Here is a 26,996-nt window from a genome sequence, read left to right on the forward strand (position 1 = left end):
CCCAGGTGTCACCTACCAAACACCTTTGCTCATTCACTTGGGAAGCCTTTTTAAAACCTCATCTCCCCACTGTGTCCCTTTTAAATTCACACTAATGCACTCTTCTAAACTGAGGCCCTACTGAAGAGCTGATAACTTTTGCAGACTTTAGTGAGTGTTTTCAAAGGTGTTGTTTTAGAATTTCTAAATAGAAGACTTTCTTTGTTTTCCTTTCCTTCCTTCCCCCCGTTCAAATTCTACCCATTTTTCACAACCCTAATTAATTTTCACTTTTTGAATCATTAGCTTCTCTGACTCTACCATGCATGCTTTTGGAGGAATTCAATATATCTTGCATTCATTTCCTCTCCTTTTAATATCTTTGTGATCAAGGATCTTGCTCGCTTCCTGTCTGTGTCCTCATCACATAGCGCAGTATTGAGTGTGCTCATTGTATTTCTGAACACAGGTGCTCCATGTATTTCTGAATAGAAATGAATTCCTGATGGGAAAATGACATCTTTCCTGTGGTTTAGAATAAAAAGAAAGCTGAACTTATCTTGTTTAATTCTTGGATGCTGGTGTATTTCTTATTAGGCTCTGGCCAAAACATAAATCAGACACTTTATATTTCTATTTTAGCACAACATGTTGCAGGGGTAAGTCTTGGATACATAATTCTTATGGAATTATTATGAAAAGTAGTGGTTCATAAGGTACTTTCCTTCTCAAGATCCTTTACTGTTAAGGCTTCATTTGATTATAGGAATTTGTTTATATTAGAAAATATTTTAATGGTACTGTTAAACACTATGTGAGTATTAAAATATGCTGAATATATCCTTGGAAAACAAAACACATCTTAATATAGAAAATACTCTGAGTTCCTCAGAGTTGTTCTTATTATAAGGTCTACAGGTGCAACTTTGTATTCATCACACACTTATAGGGTGTTGTCAGTGTAGGAGAACACTTAGTAAGAATCAACCACATGGTCGTTAAGCATCTGCCTTCAGCTCAGGTCACATGATCCCATGGTCCGGGGATCCAGTCCCCCATCAGACCCCCTGCTTGGCAGGAAGCCTGCTTCTCCCTCTCCCACTTTCCCTGCTTGTGTTCCCTCTCTTGATATATCTCTCTCTGTCAAATAAATGAAATCTTAAAAAAAAAAGAGAATCGACCACATGCCATGGGTCTTTAAATACATCACCTCCTTTACCCCTTCAAAACCTCTGTGTCATAAGGGATTGCAAACCTCATTTTAGATATAAGAAAGTTTAATACTTAATGGTTACCATGTTTCACATAAGCCAGTACAGGCTTAATATATTTTATCTACATTAGTTAGCATTCCTAAGCCAAATGGTTAATTTCCCAGTTTTACTGTTAAGAAAACTGAGGTTCAGAAAAAAGAAGTAACTTTTCTTTGGTCACACAGCTAAAAATCAAGGCTGTGACTCAAACGCTAGAATATCTAATACAAGAACCTAGATTCTTAAAGCTTTATTCTCTGCATTTTGCCTGTACTGTACTTCATGCAGAAAACAGGTCATAAAAAGTGTTGTTGAATTCCAATTGGAGTTCTAGAAAACATCAAATCATCTTTGAGTAGGTTTTTTAACCAGTTTACTATTAATACCCTCAGTGTATACACTTTAAAAAAAGCTGAGATATTAGAAATGCATCTAAAGTTGGAATGCTTGTCCTCGAGTAAATGTGTTTTATTTAACAAATTATGTCAAATCTCTGTATTAAACTCAATATTTTAAATTTTAGTATTTGAGATTTAAGAATATTAGATACTTGTAATTGTAATTATATTGTAATTGTATTCTTTAGATTTTTTCCAGTTTATAAAATTATTTATTTTCTTTACTTGAATAAAAACCATAGTGAGTAGAAAACAAGTTATAAAAAGTAGCAAAATGATTAAAATTGGCATGATGAAAATAGCATGTTGTGTCAAACTCTTTTGATGTCTGAGTTGGTTTATGGTTATAAATGCATGCTGTCAGTGTTTTTTACTAGTATTCTAAAAAAGCAATTTATAGAACCTTTTAGTAGCACGATATTTTTAGTTTTAATTGTCCCTGTTTAATGCCTTCAGGATATGATTACGTTATAACATTATAAAAATGTGTTAGCCAAAATTCCTGATTTATATGCAATCAAAACACTTTTAAATTTTTCCAGCTGTATCCTTCAACTTCTCAGAAGTCTTCAACTGTGATTCATCTTACCTATTTTTTAAATTCATGACAGTTTTTTAATCTCCAAGGCAGATGAAATCATTAAGCCTAGTTTTTGTTTTGTTTTGTTTTGTTTTTTGCTTTTGTGACCTAAGTCATACAGAAAGCCCGAGGACTCTGACTCATTATTTTTAAATTAACTTAGTAATGCAAATACCAGTTTTCATCCATGTTTGTGGTAGACTGCACAGTAAATTTCTCATTTCTGACTTATAAACATTAGATGTGTAATCTACCACATACGTTTTTTTCAGTGTGCCACAAGCATTATATTTTCAGGTTGCACTGAAATCTAAATTAAGGATTTTAGATGGTATATATTTTTTAAAGATTTTATTTATTTATTTGACAGACACAGAGAGATCACAAGTAGGCAGAGAGGCAGGCAGAGGGAGAGGGAAGCAGGCTCCCCACTGAACAGAGAGCCCAATGTGGCGCTTAATCCCAGGATCCTGAGAGCATGACCTGAGCTGAAGACAGAGGCTCAACCCACTGAGTCACCCCAGGTGTCCCAATGGTATATGTTTTTAGTGATGTATTAAAGATATATCCAACCACAGTAAGGTACATTGGAGTCTGGCTTAATTTAAAATCCCTAAGGATTTGATAGTTTAACTTCTGAAACCATCCAATAACCTGCCCTTAAATTTTCTAAAAGAGAGAAGTTAATGTGAAGTAGAATAAATCTAGAATACAATAGCAGGAGTGCAAAACTAGCCTGCAGACGTAAATTTTCCTAATTTTTCTTCCTTTCATACAAAAAAAAGCAGTCCTTTTCATTGTCGTAGTATAGGAAGAAGATGGGTCTGCTTGGTGGGAAAGTTTATTATAAAGATTAAGGACACGGGAAAACAAGAAAAGCAAGGAATTAACCTCTTTTGGAACTTGTCTATTACCATGATGGTCTCTCCAGCTCTCAAAAGAACAGAATTTAGGGGGCACCTGGGTGGCTCAGTGGTTAGGCCTCTGCCTTCGGCTCAGGTCATGATCTCGGGGTCCTGGGATCGGGTCCCACATCGGGCTCTCTGTTCGGTAGGGAGCCTGCTTCCCCCTCTCTCTCTCTGCCTGCCTTTCTGACTACTTGTGATCTCTGTAAAATAAATAAAAATCTTTTTTTTTTAAAGATTTTATTTATTTATTTGACAGAGAGAGATCACAAGTAGACAGAGAGGCAGGCAGAGAGAGAGGGAAGCAGGCTCCCTGCTGAGCAGAGAGCCTGATGCGGGACTCGATCCCAGGACCCCGAGATCATGACCTGAGCCGAAGGCAGCGGCTTAACCCACTGAGCCACCCAGGCGCCCAAATAAATAAAAATCTTAAAAAAAAAAAAAAAAAAAACACAAAAACTTCCCCCTTAAAAAAAAAAAAAAAAAAGAACAGAATTTAGGAATTGGCCTCCTCTGCCTAGTCTGTGTACCCTCCCCCTCTGGACTCACTTCCTTTCACTATATATTTTGAACACTCACTTAAATCATCTTTCACCTTTTTTTTCCTACATCATAATAATATTCCATATAAAAGCTTGCCAAAGAATTTGACATGGTACCCATATGCCATCTCGTCCAGTACTTCACTCATTTTAGATACCTCTAATCACACCTTAAGATAATAAAATAAAATGAGTGTTCACTGTTTAATTTACCTTTAGCAACCAATTAGAAAACATGTGCACACTTTTTTAAACATGTACATTCTCACCTGTAGTTAATTTTGTCATGATACACATTATAAGATCAAAGATGATACTAAATTAGGAAAAGAAAATGCTGCATCTAGCTTCCTACAGTGTACTAAATCTTTCCTCACAACTCCCTATGTCCTTGACATAGGGACAGTGAAAACTTGTCAATTGATGTTAATTTTTCTTCTAGTTTAAATGACTTTATTCATTTACCTTGTTTTGGTTTGGTTTTAGCTAATATTCGGCTCTTCCTGATAGTTCTCCTCACCTCCCCTTTATCCTTTCCATAGCTGGGGAGATGGGCTGTAGATCAGAAATCACAGTGCTTTCACTTCCCTCTGAGATTTTTGGTATCTACGTCTTTGCAGTGCATTCCTTTGTCTATCTGCTGGACTTGGACTCCAAATGCATTTGGTGGGTTCAACTCAAGAATGTTGGTTTGGTCAGAGCACTGTAACTTCTGTTCAGCTCTTTCCACCACTCTCTTTATCTTCCCACCCTCCTCAGTCCCTACCTGTCCAGCTCTTAATGCTCCTAAAGATGCTGCCAGATCTCAGTCATGTCATCTGTGGGTCCCCCTAGATTAAACTGCCCACTTCTCTTGCCTTCCTGGAAACAAAAGACAAAGTAGGGTCAAACATGACAGCCCTTCTTTCCACCTACTCACCCAGTGTTTTCATTAATTCCCTACTTGAGTCATCCGATACCAGCCTGGCGTTTCCCGATGTGCTATCCTCCAGAGTTTCAAAGGCTACCTTCCTTCTAATTCTATCCCTTCCCACCTGCCCTCAGAGCAAATCCTATAGAAGACTAAGAAGGCATGACCTGGGGGGAAATGCAATACTTGATCTTAGCCCAAAGTCCAAGAAGTAATTGACCTGTGTGGAAAAAGAGAAATGCATGTTAATACAGGTTGAAATATATTATCATAGTACTATACAATGTGTAGTGTTACTATACTATACAGTTCTACATGCTGGAAATGAACAAATTGACTTCTCAGTACTTTCCTTGTGCTTACATTCTAATTGAGAGAATGGTCAATATCTACTGTCCAGTATCCAAATAATTAAATTTAATTAACTTGTACATTAAAAGATAAACCCCTGAGGGAAAAAAGTAATGGGTGTAAGTAAGAGGTAATCTGGGAGTTCCAGGGTGGGGAGAAGGGTATTTTTAATTTAAATTTGGTTATCAAGAAGATCTGGAGAAAGAGATGTAAGGAGGGAATGTTCCATAGGGAAATGCCAGTGAAGAGGTCTTCAGATGGAAATGACAAGAAAAGAGAAGAGAAAAGTGTAGGGGGGGAGCCAAATGTAGCTATGAAGCTGGAATAAAATGAATAAATGGGATTATGATAGAAAATTCTAGATTTTGTACTTCTTCTTTTGACAGCTTTAGCAAATTATAAGGTTTATTGCATACATTTACATATATTACCTTGATGTCTTTAGGATTATAGAGACATTTCCTTATTGTTCATTGATGTTGGTAACTTGTATTTGTCTCTCTCTCTCTCTCTCTCTCTCTCTTTTTTTTTTTTTTTGTAATTTTTGATTGGTTTGATAGGGAATTACCAGTTTTGTCAATTTTTTTTACGTTTGTTTTATAGTTCATTGGTTTTGCTCTTTATTATTTCTTTCCCTCTCTTTTCTTAAGCTTTGATGCTCTCTTTTCTCAGCTCCTGAAAGGAATTTTAATCACTGATTTTCAGTCTCTTTGATTTTTTTATAATATATAGTACAAATTTCCCTGAGCACTGTCATTTCAGCCTACGCATTTTTTGTGTTCTTTTTTTTTTTAATAACTATGTTTAACATATTTTCTAATTTTGATTATAATTCCTTTCACTTGTGGATTCTTTAGAAGTGTATCATCTCATGTCTAGGCAGTTTGGGTTTTTCTAGTTACCTTTTTAGTTCTTGAATTCCAAATTATTTCCATTGTGGCCAATGAACATACTTTGGATTATTTCCACTTTTGAAATTTGTGGAGATTTTTTTGCTACTCAATATATGGTCAAGTATTATAAATGTACCATATCCACTTAAAAGGAATGAATTTTATAGTTGGATGTGATATTTTATTACATCATTTAAGACAGATTTGCTAATACTTTGTTCAGGTCTCATGTCTTGAGTGAAGATTTTTAATCGTTGTTTTATCAGCTATTAAGAGAGTTACTAAGTCTCTCAACTTAACTGTGAATTTCTTTTTCTCTCTTAATTTGGTTCATTTTTTTCTATTATATTTTGAGGCTTAGTTATTGAGTAAATAGAGATATAGAATTGTACATCTTCTTGTTGGAGTAACCCTTTTATAATGAAAAAAATCCTTCTTTATCTCTCTAGATGCTTGTGACTTAAATTCAATTTGTCTAATTTTGTATATTTGTAATATTTATATTGTCACCCATTCTCTATTTAGTTGATGCTTGCATATTATACCATTTTCTATTCTTTTACTTCTAACTTGTTTATGTTCTTAAACTGTATCTCTTATAAGCACAATACAGTTAGAGTTGTTGTTGTTTTTTTAATTCAGTCTTAAAATCTTAGTTTGGCTTTAGCATACTCTTTATTTTTCATTCATTCATTCCAACTTTTCAAGACAAAGTTGACAGATAAAAGATGTATAAGTGTAAGGTAGACAATGATGTTTTAACATACCTATGCATTGAAAATGGTTATCACAGTCAAGTTAATTCACACTTCTCTCACCTTAGAGAGTTTAAATATCCATTCAATTTGACAGTCACTCATGGCAGAATCTTTTTTAATTAATGAAATTCTTGGTGTGAAATGATGTCTTTCTATATTTGTTTTCTATTTGCCTTTAGGTCATGTTTCTTTTATTCTCTTCCTTTCCTGCCTTTAAAAACAGGTAAATCTAATATTTGTATTACATTTTCAACCTATGTAATTGTAATTGTTAGTTATATATTATTTTACTGTTGTTTTGCAATAACCTTGTATATTATGACATGTATCATTTTACCACTGATTATTGGTAGAACTCATCTTGAACTACATATTGTTGCTTTACTTCAGTTCTCTCTATTTTAAAGTTTGGAAGACATTAAAATTGGTGTTTCATGTATTCAATATTAATTTATAGTTACTCATACATTTACACTTTCTGGTGTCCATTATTTCCTCCTCCTTATTTTAATGTTTTAGTCTGGAATTTTTCCTCCTGTTTGAAGAAATATGACATTTCTTTACACCAGTACTTTGATTTAAAGTATCATGGAAAAGGGTTACTTTCTCTGATTTACAAAAAGATTCATTTGGGTTGCTGGAACCCAGTAAATGTAGATCTCAAGCTCCCCATCTTTATATTAAAAATGTCTTTATTTTGTCATCATTTTCTCTCTAGTTTTTGTATGAGTGGCCACCTTCTTACAGTGGGCCATTTCTTCATTTGGATTGTCATTTTTATTTGTGAGCTCATCTTCAGTAGAGTTTTTTTTTTCCTATGGGGATTTTATGCTTGCTGAGATGATAGTTTCTCATCATAGTGATCCTTCATTTGTTTTCACTGAACTGACAAAGCTTTTTATTTTTTTTTTGTTTTTTTTTAATTTTTGTTTTTTTTTTTTATTTTTTATAAACATATATTTTTATCCCCAGGGGTACAGGTCTGCGAATCGCCAGGTTTACACACTTCACAGCACTCACCATAGCACATACCCTCCCCAATATCCATAACCCCACCCCCCCTCTCCCAACCCCCTCCCCCCATCAACCCTCACTTTGTTTTGTGAGATTAAGAGTCACTTATGGTTTGTCTCCCTCCCAATCCCATCTAGTTTCATTAACTCTTCTCCTACCCCCTCAACCCCCCATGTTGCATCTCCTCTCCCTCATATCAGGGAGATCATATGATAGTTGTCTTTCTCCGATTGACTTATTTCGCTAAGCATGATACCCTCTAGTTCCATCCAGGTCGTCGCAAATGGCAAGATTTCATTTCTTTTGATGGCTGCATAGTATTCCATTGTGTATATATACCACATCTTCTTTATCCATTCGTCTGTAGATGGACATCTAGGTTCTTTCCATAGTTTGGCTATTGTAGACATTGCTGCTATAAACATTCGGGTGCACGTGCCCCTTCGGATCACTACGTTTGTATCTTTAGGGTAAATACCCAGCAGTGCAATTGCTGGGTCATAGGGTAGTTCTATTTTCAACATTTTGAGGAACCTCCATGCTGTTTTCCAGAGTGGTTGCACCAGCTTGCATTCCCACCAACAGTGTAGGAGGGTTCCCCTTTCTCTGCACCCTCTCCAGCATCTGTCATTTCCTGACTTGTTAATTTTAGCCATTCTGACTGGTGTGAGGTGATATCTCATTGTGGTTTTGATTTGTATTTCCCTGATGCCGAGTGATGTGGAGCACTTTTTCATGTGTCTGTTGGCCATCTGGATGTCTTCTTTGCAGAAATGTCTGTACATGTCCTCTGCCCATTTCTTGATTGGATTATTTGTTCTTTGGGTGTTGAGTTTGCTAAGTTCTTTATAGATTTTGGACACTAGCCCTTTATCTGATATGTCATTTGCAAATATCTTCTCCCATTCTGTCAGTTGTCTTTTGGTTTTGTTCAGTTTCCTTTGCTGTGCAAAAGCTTTTGATCTTGATAAAATCCCAATAGTTCATTTTTGCCCTTGCTTCCCTTGCCTTTGGTGATGTTCCTAGGAAGATGTTGCTGCGGCTGAGGTCAAAGAGGTTGCTGCCAGTGTTCTCCTCAAGGATTTTGATGGATTCCTTTCTCACATTGAGATCCTTCATCCATTTTGAGTCTATTTTCGTGTGTGGTGTAAGGAAATGATCCAATTTCATTTTTCTGCATGTGGCTGTCCAATTTTCCCAACACCATTTATTGAAGAGGCTGTCTTTTTTCCATTGGACATTCTTTCCTGCTTTGTCAAAGATGAGTTGACCATAGAGTTGAGGGTCTATTTCTGGGCTCTCTATTCTGTTCCATTGATCTATGTGTCTGTTTTTGTGCCAGTACCATGCTGTCTTGATGATGACAGCTTTGTAATAGAGCTTGAAGTCCGGAATTGTGATGCCACCAACTTTGGCTTTCTTTTTCAATATTCCTTTGGCTATTTGCGGTCTTTTCTGGTTCCATATGAATTTTAGGATTATTTGTTCCATTTCTTTGAAAAAAATGGATGGTACTTTGATAGGAATTGCATTAAATGTGTAGATTGCTTTAGGTAGCATAGACATTTTCACAATATTTATTCTTCCAATCCAGGAGCATGGAACATTTTTCCATTTCTTTGTGTCTTCCTCAATTTCTTTCATGAGTACTTTATAGTTTTCTGTGTATAGATTCTTAGTCTCTTTGGTTAGGTTTATTCCTAGGTATCTTATAGTTTTGGGTGCAATTGTAAATGGGATGGACTCCTTAATTTCTCTTTCTTCTGTCTTGTTGTTGGTGTAGAGAAATGCAACTGATTTCTGTGCATTGATTTTATAACCTGACACTTTACTGAATTCCTGTACAAGTTCAAGCAGTTTTGGAGTGGAGTCTTTTGGGTTTTCCACATATAGTATCATATCATCTGTGAAGAGTGATAGTTTGACTTCTTCTTTGCCAATTTGGATGCCTTTAATTTCCTTTTGTTGTCTGATTGCTGAGGCTAGGACTTCTAGTACTTTGAATAGCAGTGGTGATAACGGACATCCCTGCCATGTTCCTGACCTTAGCGGAAAAGCTTTCAGTTTTTCTCCATTGAGAATGATATTTGCTGTGGGTTTTTCATAGATGGCTTTGATAATATTGAGGTATGTGCCCTCTATCCCTACACTTTGAAGAGTTTTGATCAGGAAGGGATGCTGTACTTTGTCAAATACTTTTTCAGCATCTATGGAGAGTATCATATGGTTCTTGTTCTTTCTTTTATTAATGTGTTGTATCACATTGATTGATTTGCGGATGTTGAACCAACCTTGCAGCCCTGGAATAAATCCCACTTGGTCGTGGTGAATAATCCTTTTAATGTACTGTTGAATCCTATTGGCTAGTATTTTGGCGAGAATTTTTGCATCTGTGTTCATCAAGGATATTGGTCTGTAGTTCTCTTTTTTGATGGGATCCTTGTCTGGTTTTGGGATCAAGGCGATGCTGGCCTCATAAAATGAGTGTGGAAGTTTTCCTTCCATTTCTATTATTTGGAACAGTTTCAGGAGAATAGGAATTAGTTCTTCTTTAAATGTTTGGTAGAATTCCCCCGGGAAGCCATCTGGACCTGGGCTTTTGTTTGTTTGGAGATTTTTGATGACTGTTTCAATCTCCTTACTGGTTATGGGTCTATTGAGGCTTTCTATTTCTTCCTGGTTCAGTTGTGGTAGTTTATATGTCTCTAGGAATGCATCCATTTCTTCCAGATTGTCAAATTTGTTGGTGTAGAGTTGCTCATAGTATGTTCTTATAATTGTCTGTATTTCTTTGGTGTTAGTTGTGATCTCTCCTCTTTCATTCATGATTTTATTTATTTGGGTCCTTTCTCTTTTCTTTTGGATAAGTCTGGCCAGGGGTTTATCAATCTTATTAATTCTTTCAAAGAACCAGCTCCTAGTTTCATTGATTTGTTCTATTGTTTTTTTGGTTTCTATTTCATTGATTTCTGCTCTGATCTTTATGGTTTCTCTTCTCCTGCTGGGTTTAGGGTTTCTTTCTTGTTCTTTCTCCAGCTCCTTTAGGTGTAGGGTTAGGTTGTGTACCTGAGACCTTTCTTGTTTCTTGAGAAAGGCTTGTACCGCTATATATTTTCCTCTCAGGACTACCTTTGTTGTGTCCCACAGATTCTGAACCGTTGTGTTTTCATTATCATTTGTTTCCATGAATTTTTTCAGTTCTTCTTTAATTTCCTGGTTGACCCATTCATTCTTTAGAAGGATGCTGTTTAGTCTCCATGTATTTGGGTTCTTTCCAAATTTCCTCTTGTGATTGAGTTCTAGCTTCAGAGCATTGTGGTCTGAAAATATGCAGGGAATGATCCCAATCTTTTGATAACGGTTGAGACTTGATTTAGGACCAAGAATGTGATCTGTTCTGGAGAATGTTCCATGTGCACTAGAGAAGAATGTGTATTCTGTTGCTTTGGGATGAAATGTTCTGAATATATCTGTGATGTCCATCTGGTCCAGTGTGTCATTTAAGGCCTTTATTTCCTTGTTGATCTTTTGTTTGGATGATCTGTCCATTTCAGTGAGGGGAGTGTTAAAATCCCCTACTATTATTGTATTATTGTCGATGTGTTTCTTTGATTTTGTTATTATTGGTTTATATAGTTGGCTGCTCCCACGTTAGGGGCATAGATATTTAAAATTGTTAGATCTTCTTGTTGGACAGTTCCTTTGAGTATGATATAGTGTCCTTCCTCATCTCTTATTATAGTCTTTGGCTTAAAATCTAATTGATCTGATATAAGGATTGCCACTCCTGCTTTCTTCTGATGTCCATTAGCATGGTAAATTCTTTTCCACCCCCTCACTTTAAACCTGGAGGTGCCTTCGGGTTTAAGATGAGTTTCTTGTAGGCAATATATAGATGGGTTTTGTTTTTTTATCCATTCTGATACCTTGTGTCTTTTGATAGGGGCATTTAGCCCATTAACATTCAGGGTAAGTATTGAGAGATATGAATTTAGTGCCTTTGTATTGCCTGTAAGGTGACTGTTATTGTATATTGTCTCTGTTTCTTTCTGATCTGCTACTTTTAGGGTCTCTCTTTGCTTAGAGGACTCCTTTCAATATTTCCTGTAGAGCTGGTTTGGTATTTGCAAATTCTTTCATTTTTTGTTTGTCCTGGAAGCTTTTAATCCCTTCTATTTTCAATGATAGCCTAGCTGGATATAGTATTCTTGGCTGCATGTTTTTCTCATTTAGTACTCTGAATATATCATGCCAGCTCTTTCTGGCCTGCCAGGTCTCTGTGGATAAGTCTGCTGCCAATCTAATATTTTTACCATTGTACGTTACAGACTTCTTTTCCCGGGCTGCTTTCAGGATCTTTTCTTTGTCACTAAGACTTGTAAATTTGACTATTAGGTGACGGGGTGTGGACCTATTCTTATTGATTTTGAGGGGGATTCTCTGAACCTCCTGGATTTTGATGCTTGTTCCCTTTGCCATATTGGGGAAATTCTCTCCAATAATTCTCTCCAATATACCTTCTGCTCCCCTCTCTGTTTCCTCTTCTTCTGGAATCCCAATTTTTCTAATGTTGTTTCGTCTTATGGTGTCACTTATCTCTCGAATTCTCCCCTCGTGGTCCAGTAGCTGTTTGTCCCTCTTTTGCTCAGCTTCTTTATTCTCTGTCATTTGGTATTCTGTATCGCTAATTCTTTCTTCTGCCTCATTGATCCTAGCAGTGAGAGCCTCCATTTTTGATTGCACCTCGTTAATAGCTTTTTTGATTTCAACTTGGTTAGATTTTAGTTCTTTTATTTCTCCAGAAAGGGCTTTTATATCTCCCGAGAGGGTTGCTTTAATATCTTCCATGCCTTTTTCAAGCCCGGCTAGAACCTTGAGAATTGTCATTCTGAACTCTAGATCCGATATATTACCAATGTCTGTATTGATTAGGTCCCTAGCCTTTGGTACTGCCTCTTGTTCTTTTTTTTGTTGTGAATTTTTCCGCCTTGTCATTTTGTCCAGATAAGAGTATATGAAGGAGGAAGTAAAATACTAAAAGGGTGGCAACAACCCCAGGAAAATATGCTTTAGCCAAATCAGAAGAGATCCCAAATCGTGAGGGGGGAGAAAGGGGATAAAAAGGGGTTCAGAAAGAAAAAAGGGAAGAAAAAAAAAAGAAACTATTAAAAATAAAGCCGATAAAGAAAAAATATAAAAAGAGGAAAAAAAAAATATATATATATTAGATAAACTATTTAAAAAACGTTAAAAAAGAAAACGGTAAAAGTTAAAAAAAATTTAGCAGAAGAGATAAAGAAAAAAAAATTGAAAAAGAAAAAAAAAATAAATTAACTGCAAGGCTAAAGAATCATGGGGAGAAAGCCATGAGTTCTTTGCTTTGCTTTCTTCTCCTCTGGAATTCTGCCGCTCTCCTTGGTATTGAAACTGCACTCCTTGGTAGGTAACTTGGCCCTGGCTGGGTTTCCCGTTGATCTTCTGGGGGAGGGGCCTGTTGTAGTGATTCTCAAGCGTCTTTGCCCCAGGCGGAGTTGCACCGCCCTTACCCGGGGCCGGGCTGAGTAATCCGCTCGGGTTTGCTGGGTTTGCTTTTGGGAGCTTTTGTTCCCTGAGCGCTTTCCGTAGAGTTCCGGAAGACAGGAATGAAGATGGCGGCCTCCCGGTCTCCGGCCCGGAGGAGCCGAGAGCCCAGGGTCCCACTCCTCATGCGCCCTCAGAGAACAGCGCCCAACGACTCCCGCCACCCCGGCCTCCGGCCGCTCTCCAAGCTGACCGAGCCTGCGACTGGTTCAAGGCCACCCCGAGCTGAGAGTCACTCCTCGGCTCTGTCTCTGTAGCTGGCTTCCCCGTTCTAATACCGGTAAGCTCTGCGACACTCAGACACCCCCGATCCTTCTACGACCCTGCGGGACCTGAGGCCACGCTGACCCTGCCCGGGCTTCACCCCAGTTAAGCCTCTGGAGTGATATCCCTCAGCGGAACAGAATTTTAAAATCCTGATTTTGTGCTCCGTTGCTCCGCCGCTCGCCGGGAGCCAGCCCCTCCCCCCGCGGTCTAATTTCCAGTCGCTGACAAAGCTTTTTCTAATCCTTGTATGATCCCCAAGTTGTATGATCAATTTGTACATTGTATTTATGGCTTCATATTCCTATGGTTTCATACCTGTGCATGCTGGTGGTTTGGGTTTATTAGTGGAGCTTTTCTGGCATACCTCAAACTTATTTTGAGCCAGGCTTCCTCGTTGATCTCCTGCATATGGATTTTTGAGGTAATGTTCACACATTAATAGCAATTTCAGGCTTTCTGATTTGTCAATGGATTTCAGTTCCTTCCTCCTTAATTTCTCTGCCTGCAAACATTTTGAAACCACACACATTACTTAATGGGACTTGTGTCTTTTCTGATACCCAGGCTTTACCAACATTAACTCATGATATTATCATTCCGACTTTGAAAAATTTCAAGCTTTATTCCTGTACTTGGGAATCTTTCTTTCTTGAAATTTAGCTATACACTAAAACTTTGTAGTTAGATTTTATTTGGCACCGGTATATGTTTTTCACAAAAGGACTCTAACATCCATGTTGTGGGAACACATAAACAACGTTTTACTGCCTATGAAATATTCCACCTTTTTGACCACAGAGATTTACTATAGTTTTTATTAAACTGATATCTTATTTCTTGTTGTTAGAAGTCACTTTTTTCTTAGTATTCTTAGAAACCGTACTATGAAGAATGATATGGATTAGACATTAAAGAGAATCTGGAAGACTGTTTTTTAAAATACATTTATAACTCTACTGATATTAACCTCATAACTTACATAATTGTACTTTTATACTCCTAGATCATCATCTTGTCTTTTAATGGAATAGAAGCAGATAATTAGTGAGCTAGTAAGGCAAGTTATTTTAAAATATGTTCAAAGGCTGATTTGAATATAATCATGTAAATGGTTTTCATATTACTTGGGCACCATCATTAAGTCATTCTAAAAAAATTTTCTAATTCACGGATGAAATACATTTTGATTCTTCAAAATTACATTTTTAGTTAAGGCCCCATGTTAAGTTACATTTTATATTGGTCTTTGTTTCAAGGAATTCCATCTATGCCATTCATTTCATCCACTCCTTATTGAGGATACGTTAAATGCATACTGATGGAGAGATGTACTACATGGCATGCACGTTTAAAGAACATACCCTACCTTTCTGTGAAGAATAGCAACTTTTACCACTGCTTAGCCTTTTCCCTGCTCAGTGCCCACCTCTCCCCACTCAGTGATACCACCAAGCTGTTTCTCTCCTTAAAAGCCTTTTCTACTTTAATTTTTCTCTATTTGGTATTTCCTTATAGTCTCCCATAATATCTTATGTACATCTTTACATTTTAATGATCATATTTTCCAGTGAGTTGGTATGGCTCACACTTCTGAAGGCATGCTCAGTGTATGTTCATCTTTGTACCTTTCGTACTTGTCACCTCTTACATTATTTGTTCCATTAGGCTTCCAGCAATAATACGACTCATAAATAAATAACTTTTCTTCCAGGATATAACCTAGGACAAATACCTTACCTAGGACAGTGCAAGATTTTGTGCCAGGAGAAACAAGATTTTGAAGTTGGGTAGTCTCGTTAGTGCTTAAAAGCAACAGTGTTGAGGCTGGACGATTTTGTTTTATTAGGATACACCCACCTGGTCACATAAAAACTGATTTCCTGATTCATTCGTTATTTTAACATGCTATCTGTGGGGTTTTAGGGGTCTATGATTATCTTGAGGTATCAAATTACATTCTAGGATAGTATGCTTTGTTTTCACCTGGAGATTCTGTTGATGCCTCATATATGACTTGATTCATCTTTAGGTGGAAATTAGAGGGTTTTTTGGTGTCCTTTTTGATTGTAGAACCTTTAATATTAAAAGAGTGTTTTAAAAAGAGTCTGTATTATATCTATATTTAAATAACAGCTGTGTTAGATCCTTTCCCCTCCTAAATTGCACCCTTTAATTAATAAGAAACATGTGAGTTTTTGAAAGGAACTGAAAAGCATAGGCTTTTAAACAGAATAATGCAAGTCATTTAAATTAGTCATGGTTACAATTATTCTTCATAACTTTCAAGTTAAAGAAAATCTCCCTGGTGTGCCAAATGTAAGACAATTAAATTCAAATTTATCAGAGCCTCAGTTGAAGACTCTGAGTTTACACATAAGAAAAAAAGAATGGGAAGGAGAGGGTAATTATGCTTGTTAAATTGCTTCCTGGTCTATAAGGGAATCTGTTAATTACTACTTAAATGTCATAGACATGATGGTCATATTTATGTCTTTAATCTTCTCATCATAAAAGTATTGTAAACACTTAAATGGATTTGGAAAATTGGAAAGGAGGAAGAAAAGTTATTTATTATCTCTCCACATGATGCAATTGCTATTAGAAAATTATTGTCATTGAGGTGCCTGGGTGGCAGGCAGTTGTGGCTGCCTGGGTGGCTCAGTTGTTGAGTGTCTGCCTTTGGCTCAGATTATGATCCCAGGTCCTGGGATCGAGCCCTGCATGGGATTCCCTGCCCAGTGGGAAGCCTTCTTCTTCCTCTCCCACTTCCCCTGCTTGTGTTCCCTCTCACTGTCTCTCTCTTCTGTCAAACAAACAAATAAACAAAAATCTTAAAAAAAAAAAAAAGAAAATTATCGTAATTATACAGTCTTTTGTTTTAAGTCAGCTATATGTCCAGTGTGGTGCTTGTACTCACAACTCTGAGGTACAGTCACATTCTCCACTGACTGAACCAGCCACGTGCCCCCATTTTTATGTAGTCTTTCTGTTCTATGGAAATGTGATGGTATGGATTTTTTAATACTTAGGTGTAATCATACCTCTATGCCAAAATGTACTCATTTCTAAATTGTATTTTATTGTATATAAATTTATATTTTATGGTATAAAATATGTCTTTTATATTATAAATTATAATTTTTATCAGCAAATTTCTTTTCATGACTACACGGTAGTCATTGATTTCCTATAGCCCGTTGAGGAATCTAGGGCCCCCAAAGAGATTACTGTTCATTCTTTCTCTTCCCCTATGTTACAAGGGCTAGTGCTAGGAAAATATCAAAGTTCCATACCTCTTGCATTCCTCTTGCTTCCTGCTACTGCTTCTAAGTCAAACTCTCATCCTCAAATAAAACTCTTCATTTGGAGCTGAAGCTCTTCAGCTTTACCATCTTAACTGTCTCTGTGATGGATTGTTCTCCTTCATTCTTGCCCATATTTCACATGGATGTTGGTCATCTTTTCCCCCTTCCTGAGTTCATTGAGATCATATGCAATTTCACGTTCATATAATCAGTCCAACCAAAACTACTTAATAGTTCTTTGACCTCAATCTGGGTGATGTCTACCTCTCTCTGCTCTCCTGGCAACACTGAATCATACTATGCAACTTCATCTCTGAAATTTTATGTCTCTATCCCCAGTCTCTTATCACGCTCTCAAGTACTTTTTCAGAGAGTATCTGCTCTTTTTTTTCCACTGATGACACCATTCTCCAGACAACTGCATTGTATTCTCCAAATATTTGACTTTACTTCTTCACTTACCCAACCCTATAATTTCTGTCCCTTCTTTCATTCTCAAATCTACTGTCAACTCTATGTCCTTTGATTCTTCCTTTATACCTCATCTACAAAATCTCAGCCCAAATTTATTTTTTTATTTTTTTTAAAGATTTTATTTATTCATTTGACAGACAGAGATCACAAGTAGGCAGAGACACAGGCAGAGAGAGAGGAGGAAGCAGACTCCTCACCGAGCAGAGAGCCCAAAGCGGGGCTTGATCCCAGGACCCTGAGATCTTGACCCGAGCCGAAAGCAGAGGCTTTAACCCACTGAGCCATCCAGGTGCCCCATCAGCCCAAATTTAATCCAAATATTTTTCTTCTCTGTTTCAGCCTTTGGGTTGGATATCACTTACTTGGACATCCTAGTGCTAGTCCATGTTCATGCTCACCATCCTTGGCTGAATCATCTGTTTTTTACCCATGAACATTAAGTATTCCCCTAGTACTTAATCAGCTCTCCTTCCCATTTCTCTCGGTATTCTAAACTTCTGTTTCTTTTTCAAAAAATACTAACTCCCGGGACGCCTGGGTGGCTCAGTTGGTTGGACGACTGCCTTCGGCTCAGGTCGTGATCCCGGGGTCCTGGGATCGAGTCCCACATCGGGCTCCCAGCTCCATGGGAAGTCTGCTTCTCCCTCTGACCTTCTCCTCGCTCATGCTCTCTCTCACTGTCTCTCTCTCTCAAATAAATAAAATAAAATCTTAAAAAAAAAAATACTAACTCCCATCTACCTTTGACCCACACCACACCTAACATTGCATCCTTTTTCACTGGACATACAAGAATATCAGAAAGTAATTTCTTTAACTTAACAAGTGGCACCTGTGAAAGTCTTCCAGGGAGTGCCTGGGTGGCGCAGTTGGTTAAACGTCTGACTCTTGGTTTCAGCTTAGGTCCTGATCTCAGGTTCTTGATATCAAGCCCTGCATTAAGCAGGGACTCTGCTTGAGATTCTCTCTCTCCCTCTCCCTCTCCTCTGCCCCCCATTCTCTCTCTCTCAAGTAGATAAATAAATCTTTTAAAAAACATATCCTATCCAATGTTGTAAGATATAGAAAAATATGGAAAAATATACAAAATATAGAATGGAAAGAATAATAAAGAAGAGGTAAGAATTAGAAACAAGTGACTATTTTTGGTGGGAAAAATTTATTTGAAGGGGTACAGGAGAAGAAATGCAAAACTTATTAAGTTGATATGTGTTGGTCCATACAGCAAAGATACCTGACATGATGACAGCCCACATTAGCTGACTTTTAATCTGCATATGGTGATAAGATTATTGTAGTTGTGAAATATAGGGGCATATCATAAGGGAAATTTGTACCAAATAATGATCTTTGGCATTCTAATTGTAGTTGAACTTAATTTAGTATTTTTGTATTTATTCTCAAGTTTAACTTTTTTAAATTTTCAAATGCACAAGAGAATTTTAAGTATCTTATAATGAGGAGATACTTTTTGTTCACCTTCCTTCACTCCTTCCTTCCATCTTTCTTTTCTTCCTTCTTTCTTTCAACTGTAACACAACTTCAGTTACTCTTGTATCTTTGTTCTCCATATTTTGTTGCATTAATAAGTGCATGACTTAGCTCTCTTAAAATTCACATTATGTTTAAGAATCTCTTGATGTTTTTATTTGATTTGTTATTTAATGGAACTAGATAACGAATATGTCTTTCTCCTCCTCTTTTTCTCCCTTTCCTAGCCCTCTGAGTTTACCCCCACCTTCATATTTCCTTTCCACCTTATCCTGATTTAACTGTAGAATAATTCCAGTTGTCTTAATCGGCCAAATAAAGTAGTAAGGCTTATCACCTGTCTGTTCAACCTTCCATCCATTCATAAGGAAATAATGTCATCTGTTTGTAGATTTTATATTTTAATAAAATATCTTTACATATAGAGATAAAATGACATCCTTACCTATTTCATCCCTTGTTGTTTCTTCCTGTAATTATGTTTTTAAAATAGTATGATTATACTATATTTTGCTTAGAGAATGTATCTTCATTTTCCTGTTAGGCCAGTAGATACCAGGCCTTGAGAGTCTGCATGAAGATTCAAATGACTAGTTGAGCCTTTCAGATACTCCATTTTCAATCCTCGAAGAATGCTTCTGTTCAAACTTGTGTGCCTCAGTCTTGAGTCTCTCAGGTTCTACCACAGTCATAAAATTCTTCTCCCCTGTCATTGGGGCTGTAGCTTCCCTAAATCAGTTCATATTCTTCCATGAAATTTCTGTTTCTCCAAAACATGGGCAGGGCAATTTATTCTTTTATTTAAATGTAATCATTTTATAACACTATTTTTGGGGTTTCTAAAGAGAGAAGAAGAGTCACAAGCAGTCAGCTAACCATCTTTAACTAGGGACCACTCTGCACTAAATTGTAATAAGCAGGAAAAGAAACGTTAGTTGGTAGATGGATTCAAAGTTCATTTCAAATCCTCATTCTATAATATTTTTTTTAAAGATTTTATCCATTTATCTGACAGAGATCACAAGTAGGCAGAGAGGCAGAAAGAGAGAGAGAGAGAGGAAGGGAAGCAGGCTCCCCGCTGAGCAGAGAGCCCGATTCGGGGCTCGATCCCAGGACCCTGAGATCACTACCCGAGCCGAAGGCAGAGGCCTTAACCCACTGAGCCACCCAGGCGCCCCTCATTCTATAATATTGAGTAGTCATGTGATCTTTGGCAAATCATTTACCTGTGCAGGCCTTAATTTCTTCATATAATGAATTTAAATGTATTTTATAAGGATGTGAGGATTACAGAACATACAAATAATTCAAAAAATACTAGATATCACTTAAATAACCTTTGTTTTTTGGAAATGCATTAAAAATTACACTTGGAAGGTGTTAAATGATATTTACTCAGGGAGATATCTTAATTAGTAATATAGTTCATAAATCTTTGACTAAGGAATATCAATCATTTTATATTTTCTTACCACTGATTAAAACCAAACGATCAAATATCTTACGGAAATTGTTATCTTAGATAGTATATCATTATCATATACTCTGCAGTTGGACCTTCTCATTAGCCAAAAAATGTTCAAAGGAAATATTTTTCAATATTCCATATATCACAGGTAGTTCTTATGTCATATTAATTAAAATGGTATTTTAGAAAATAAAATTTCAAAATTTTATTAACTCAAAATATCAATTTAAGTTCAAGAATGCCATATGTACGTAGTTTATTTTCTTTTTTTTTTTTAGATTTTTATTTATTTATTTTGAGAGAGAGAGAGAGACAGAGTGAGAGAGAGCATGAGAGGGGAGGTCAGAGGGTGAAGCAGACTCCCCATGGAGCTAGGAGCCCAATGTGGGACTTGATCCCAGGACTCTGGGAACATGACCTGAGCTGAAGGCAGTTGCTTAACCAACTGAGCCACCCAGGTGCCCCCGTAGTTTATTTTCTTTTAGGGTATTTCTCTGAAACTAAGTTCTTTACAAGAATTGAAAAACATTTAACTCAATCATTGCTTTTTTACTTACATTGTCAAAGTTGTATCCATTCAATTATCTTATGTTACAGTGAAAAGTATTTATAAAATACATTCTTAGAGCACACTTTCTGAGAGTTGGACAGTTGATCAAATGATTTAATCTGAAATATGAATTTGAAAATAATAAGAATTTATTGAGCAACACATACATACACAATTTCCTTTAAAGTTCCATTTATAAGGGCTAGATTTTATAGTTTAATACTGACATCATTTCAATAGAAAAAACATCATTTTTCATTTCTTCTACTGATGCATAGCATAAATATTTGCATTTGAATCTGACATGTGATAATTCATGTGTATGTTTTCTAGGTATAGCTTATTTGAGTGGAATGTGTAGTGAAAAGAGAAAATGTATTATTGCTGAAGACAATGGCCTGAATCTTGCATTTACAATTGCTCATGAAATGGGTCACAAGTAAGTAAAAATTCTGGCTATGCCACCTATTTGCGTATAACTTTGTAATTTGAGTTATTGAACTCCATTCATATCTTATGTGTTTGGGAGGGTTAGGGTTTTTTAGAAATTAGCGAAACAAAAAGATGGTGAATATCATCTAAATTTAAAATGTCTTCTGAATCCTGTAACCGTTCCTGATACGAAATCTTACTACATTATTAGCATTCACTTTAAGACATTCATTACATGGCACATGATTCATTTCACTACACATTTCCAAATGATATAAACATGGCAATAATTATGACCTTACAGAGCTATTTATTATTCAAATGTCCAAAGAAAACACTTAGTACAAATAAAAATACTTCCAGCCTATAATAGCATGTTTGTTATTACCCGATACAGAGTAAAGGAATAAATCTGCATGGTTTGGACTAATGTATTTGAAAGAAACTTCATCTGATCACACAGTTAGTATGTAATGAACAGTGTGTCTCAGGAACAAGTCTAAGTACTTTACATAGTTTGGATCATTTAAAACTCAAAAAGCAAGGATCTCATTTTACAGATAATGTTAATAGTAATATAACTAGTAATAGCAACATTTATGTAGTACTATGTGCCAAGACATTTGGGGGAAGTATGGTTATTAGAATACCCATCTTACAGGGGAGAAAACTGAAGTATAGAGAAGTTACTTTGCCCTCCCAAAGTATGAAAATAGTGAGTGTTGGAGGAAGGATTTAAACTCAGGCCATATAACTGAAGTTATACTATGTACTATGGTAGAAGTTGTGTAGAGTCAGACTGAATTTTGACTGTGGCCTTCCCTGCATGCTAGCAGTATCAGCAGTACATATGAAAAGTATTTTAATTGGACTCAGATTTAGTGAGGTCCTACTCAGGGAGGTGATCTTTATGGAGGCCTCTTTGGTCAAAAACATATTTAGATTGGCTGGTAGAGCTTAAAAATTTGAATCAGTTGCCAACATTAAAAAGTATAAATTTGACATAAAAATTCAAATTTCCAGACCTGGCAACATTAGACCCACAGTCCCATATGGCAGCCATTCCTTGGAGCTGAGCAGCGTCTATACCCTTTAGACTGGGCCCATCTTTCCCAGCTCATCGCAGACTGTAGCTCTGTAGTATTGTAATATTGTAGACCCAGGTCACTCCATTTTTAGTATATGCTTGGACTCTGGAGACCATTGAGTAAATTGAGCCGTGGAGTTGGGTTGGTATAAGAAAGCTCACAAGAAGATTTATATACAACATAACAGTGTTTGATTAAAAAAAAAAAGCTTTTTATTCAAGTAAACTGAAGTATAGAAAAATGATCAAGTTAGAATTATACAGCTCAATGAGTTCTCAGAAATTGAGTATGACCATGTGCTCATAACCTACTCTAAGAAATAAGACATTTTCAACAGTGGCTGGTTTTTGATGTCACTGTTTTTAAAGATATAAATATACTTCATTTTCTCCCATGCAGCCTTTCAGGGGTCAGTCTGGAGTGTTCTAGAATACAAAATGTTTATTTGTTATTCAAAAAAGAAACAACAACAGAAAGATAAATAACACTTTAAGATCATCATCCTTGAGGGAAAGCATGTCCTGCAATAATGGATCCATGTTGCACTCCAGGAATGATAGGATTTAGACTCTTAATTCCAATGTAATTTTCATCATTTAAAGATATTCCAGTTTAATCATATTAAGGAAAACCAAGAGCCTTATTTGAATAAAACATACTGAAAATCATCTTTATTCTAAACAATGTTTAGTAAAAGTGAATTTTGAAAAATTTTAAGACCACAAGTGCAAATTCATCCTAAGCACAATTTTTAAAAGTTAAATGCTAGTTTTCTAATAATATAATTTTCACTCTTTAGCTATGCATTAATAGCGTGGTATACAAGCAATCTTCAGTATATTTTTATGAAACAGACAAGTAACCTGAATAGTAGAAGTTTCACTCTATGAAGCAAACTTACTTTACTTTAGTACATGTAAAATAAATTTCTTTAAACTCTGATGTATTCTAAAAATGTAGGAAAAACACAAATTAAAAGAACCAGCTACAATGCAAATTGATTTATTAACATGCAAAGGCTTGGTCAAGAACCGCCAACTACTTAAAAAATTAAATGAAATAGTTCAAGGAAGGCCACTTGAGCTTTATGTATTAGAAACATTGGTTTATGACCAGGAACTCAGGTTGGAATGGCTAAAATGGTAGTAAAATATTATTTTATTTGACTTTTATAGAGCTGTACCCAAAATCAATAGAAATGTGCCAAAGGTAGGGTAATGCTTGATGGATTAAGACCAGGACATGTGATATATGTTGAACTACTTAGTTACTTTTTTAAAAATCCTCCTTCCTTGTAAGCAATATTTGTCTTAAAAGTAGAGGCTACTGTTTTTCTCAAAGTAGAAAGTGGGATACACTAACAGAGTAATTGTGTCTTTAACGAAGTACATACAAAGGAATAGATAGGAGAGAGGTCTGTATTAATTATATCATCATCATCCAGTATAAGATATAAAGCACAGTGAAAGAAAAATGTAGGAAGACATAAAAAGCAATTCATATTTACATAGCCTCTCAAATACACAGTTTTCACAAATATTGGATTGAATCAGTTAAGTTCTTATTTTTTGTCTTTTCGAATTTCTTTCTTTTTTTTGTGGGGGGAGAGGTTATAACGTTTTCCAGTTTATTTCCTTACACAGAAAATGGATCATAAAATTCTGCCAACCACCATTTTAAGAATGGCAGAATGAGTCCACTTAAACTTGTCAATTAAAGAATGCCTTTGTAGTCACACATGAAATGTTTCTAAATTGATTTGGGATGAGTGTGTTTATGTTTTTATACTTTATGTGTTTATACTTTGAATTTGGTTTCTAGAATTTCCCAGAGAAACTCCACATATGGCTGGAAGTCAGTAAGGGCCACCAAGTAATAAAACCGAGGCTTAAGAGTGAGAATTTGAGAAATTGAAGAGAAAAAAAAAAACAAAAAACATTTTACTCTTTCAAAAGAATCTTAAATGTAAAAATGTATCAAATTTTCCTTTGGGAAATTGCCAAATAAAAAAATTTCTATGTAATGATATATAAAAGTATAGATTAGTATCCATAGCAAGAAAGAGGAAATACATGATTTATACCAACGTTTATGATTCTTTTTCAAAATTATTTTCCTTTCTAAACAATAGGTTAAGAGGGTGTGACTTTTTTCTTATAACCAAAATTTTCAACAATAGAATGTTTTTATTGGTATTAAATGTATTGATAGTCATGAACATTAATTTACTGTGATAAAGGCTAAAACTTTATTTTCTAAAACTTTATAAGTAATACCTTAGGAAATTGTTCATGAATATGATGGAGTTTTTTGCGTGCACATGTATACACATATGCACTATATTTTATATATTTTATATGATCTTTATAAACAATAATTTATTAAAGTAAGAAATTTTACCTTGATTTCAAGCCACACTTTATTATTGATGTATAAATTGTAGTTAGATTACTGTGTTTGGGGGGTGTCCCCAAGACCACCCTCAGGTTCCCTAATTCGTTAGCAGGACTCACAAAACTCATTAAAGCCATTTTACTCAAATGATAGTTTATTACAGTAAAAGGATAATAGATTAAAATCCGCAAAGGAACAGGCATATGGGGCTGAGTCCAGGGGATATATGGCAGAAACTCAAAGTTGTCTTCTCCCTGTGGAGTGGTGCAGAACAAACTGTGAGTTAATTCTCTAAGCAATGATCTGTGAAACACACACACAAAATATGGCCGACCCAAGAAACTAACCTGAGCTTTGGTATCCAGGGTTTATAATAGATGGTAATGTTGGTCATGGAGGCACGACCGACCACAGACAAGGCAGACCTTCGTTTTCCATCCCCTTCAGAAATCAAACTGGCCAGGCCCTACCCCGAGATCATATCATTAGTATAAGCTATCAGGTTTGTCCTAGGGCCCCCAGGTAAAAAAAGACATTCTTATCACAAAAGATATTCCAAAAGCTTACAGATTACCTCCCAGGAGCTAGGCAAAGTCTAGACCTATGTGCAAGCTTTGGACCACCCAAAATTGCGGAGTTAACTTTTGCTGCATAATTGTACAGTATTTTTTAAGTCTTAAGATATATTTACATTAGATTGCCAAAACATTCCTAATAAAAATAATAATGTCTTATTTTATTAGAAGGTATTGTACTAAATGCTGTGTATTCCTCTATAATACAATTTCATTAAAAAGTGTAGCTATCTTTTGTGATTATCATCTTTTTATAGATGAGGAAACTAAAGCTAATAGAGATTAATTTTTTAGGAGTTCTTTTGATGCTAAGAGCATCCTTTTTTCATCAAATATATTTTTAAGATTTCTCTAGTTCTCTTAAAGTAATCTTGTTTTTTCATGCTTTTGAACTGTAAATTTTTTTAGTAGTCAAATGTCATTTTTTTTTAATATTTCTTCTGTAGCTTTTTATGGTTAAAGAAGTCCCTCCTCATTCTAATATTTAAAAAACACATTTTGTCTGCTTGTTTTATATTTTCTTCTCTCTCATCTCTCACTCTTCTCTCTCTCTCTCTCCTTTTTTTCACCACTGAGCACTAGAAGACCACCTAGAACCTATTTTAGTGTATGTAGTAAAGTTCTCTCCATTAAATTTGATTGTTCATTAACTGCTCAATAAATTGTCTTACTGTTCAGAATGATGATGTAAGGGCTATGCCAGAATGCAGCACATTGCTTGCTCCATTGAAAAAGTCTTGAAAGGAGGGGGGAAAAAAAGAGAGCAAATACAGTCAGCTCAGTTCAACTGTGTGCTTAGTGATATAGCTGATTTACATTCTCTTGCCAGCTACTTATCTAGATACAAATCTGTAAAAAAGAGTTCGTCTTCTGCAGCCAGGGCACAGACCATACTCTGAATATCCCTGCTACATAATACTTACTCTAAGAGAGTGCTGCATGGAAGTCATGTTTGAGTTGGTAGAGAGCCCAGTATTTTTATTTTTAGCCTAAAAGGTGGTCTGTAATTGAATTGTATACATCTCTTCTCATGTATTTATGAAGTACTTTTAGCTGTAAATTCTGCAACACAATTCTTTGCCAATAATACAAGTCATTTTTTGTACAAATAGCAGTGTTATAGATTGTTTTGTTATATATATATATTTATATATATATCCTATAATAAAACATCACTATATTGAGTGTATCATATATACATAATACATATATAATTTATATAACAAAAATATAAATACATACTGTATATACATATCACATTTTTTTTTCTTTATGGCCATAAATAACTCAATCCTCTCTGTGAATTCCAACTGAAAGCAAAATAGCCTCTCATATTGGGCAAGCTCTTACTAAAATTTATCCCCAGGACTTAGATATTATGATTATATAAATTATCAGGGAAATAACAATTTTAAAGATAATGTTAGTAATATAAACCTATGAGTATTTATCTGACCTTGCTAAATCTGGAGATTTATTGAACAAAACTACACTTAGTACATCAAGACCAAAGGCTTCTGTGCCCTCCTGCAGAGGAAAGGTAGTAGTAAAATTAGCTTTATTCTAGAGAAGTTGATTGCCAAAGCTTACACAGCTAATTCAGTGCCCAGGTGGATGTTCAGAGTCAAGTTATCCAAATCCAGAGTTCATATTGTTAGTTACTGTACTATGCCACAAATCCTGAGAGATACTTTTTTTTAAAAGAGAGAGAGTGTATGTACGTTAGTGCAGAGGGGAGAGTGACCAAGGGGGAGGGAGAGAAAGAATCTCAAGTAGATTCAATATCCAG

At 35.8% G+C, this 26,996-nt stretch overlaps 1 protein-coding gene across 1 annotated transcript in view; it reads left to right on the top strand.

Moving 5' to 3' along the window:
* Window positions 1-26,996, top strand: part of ADAMTS19 (ADAM metallopeptidase with thrombospondin type 1 motif 19) — a 273,564-nt gene that overhangs the window by 115,894 nt on the left and 130,674 nt on the right. Inside the window, exon 8 of the mRNA XM_047731597.1 lies at window positions 21,052-21,157. Coding sequence (XP_047587553.1) covers window positions 21,052-21,157 — 106 coding nt within the window. The remainder of the gene's footprint in view (window positions 1-21,051; window positions 21,158-26,996) is intronic.

This window comes from Lutra lutra, chromosome 5, assembly GCF_902655055.1.
Source record: "Lutra lutra chromosome 5, mLutLut1.2, whole genome shotgun sequence".
NCBI lineage: Eukaryota > Metazoa > Chordata > Mammalia > Carnivora > Mustelidae > Lutra > Lutra lutra.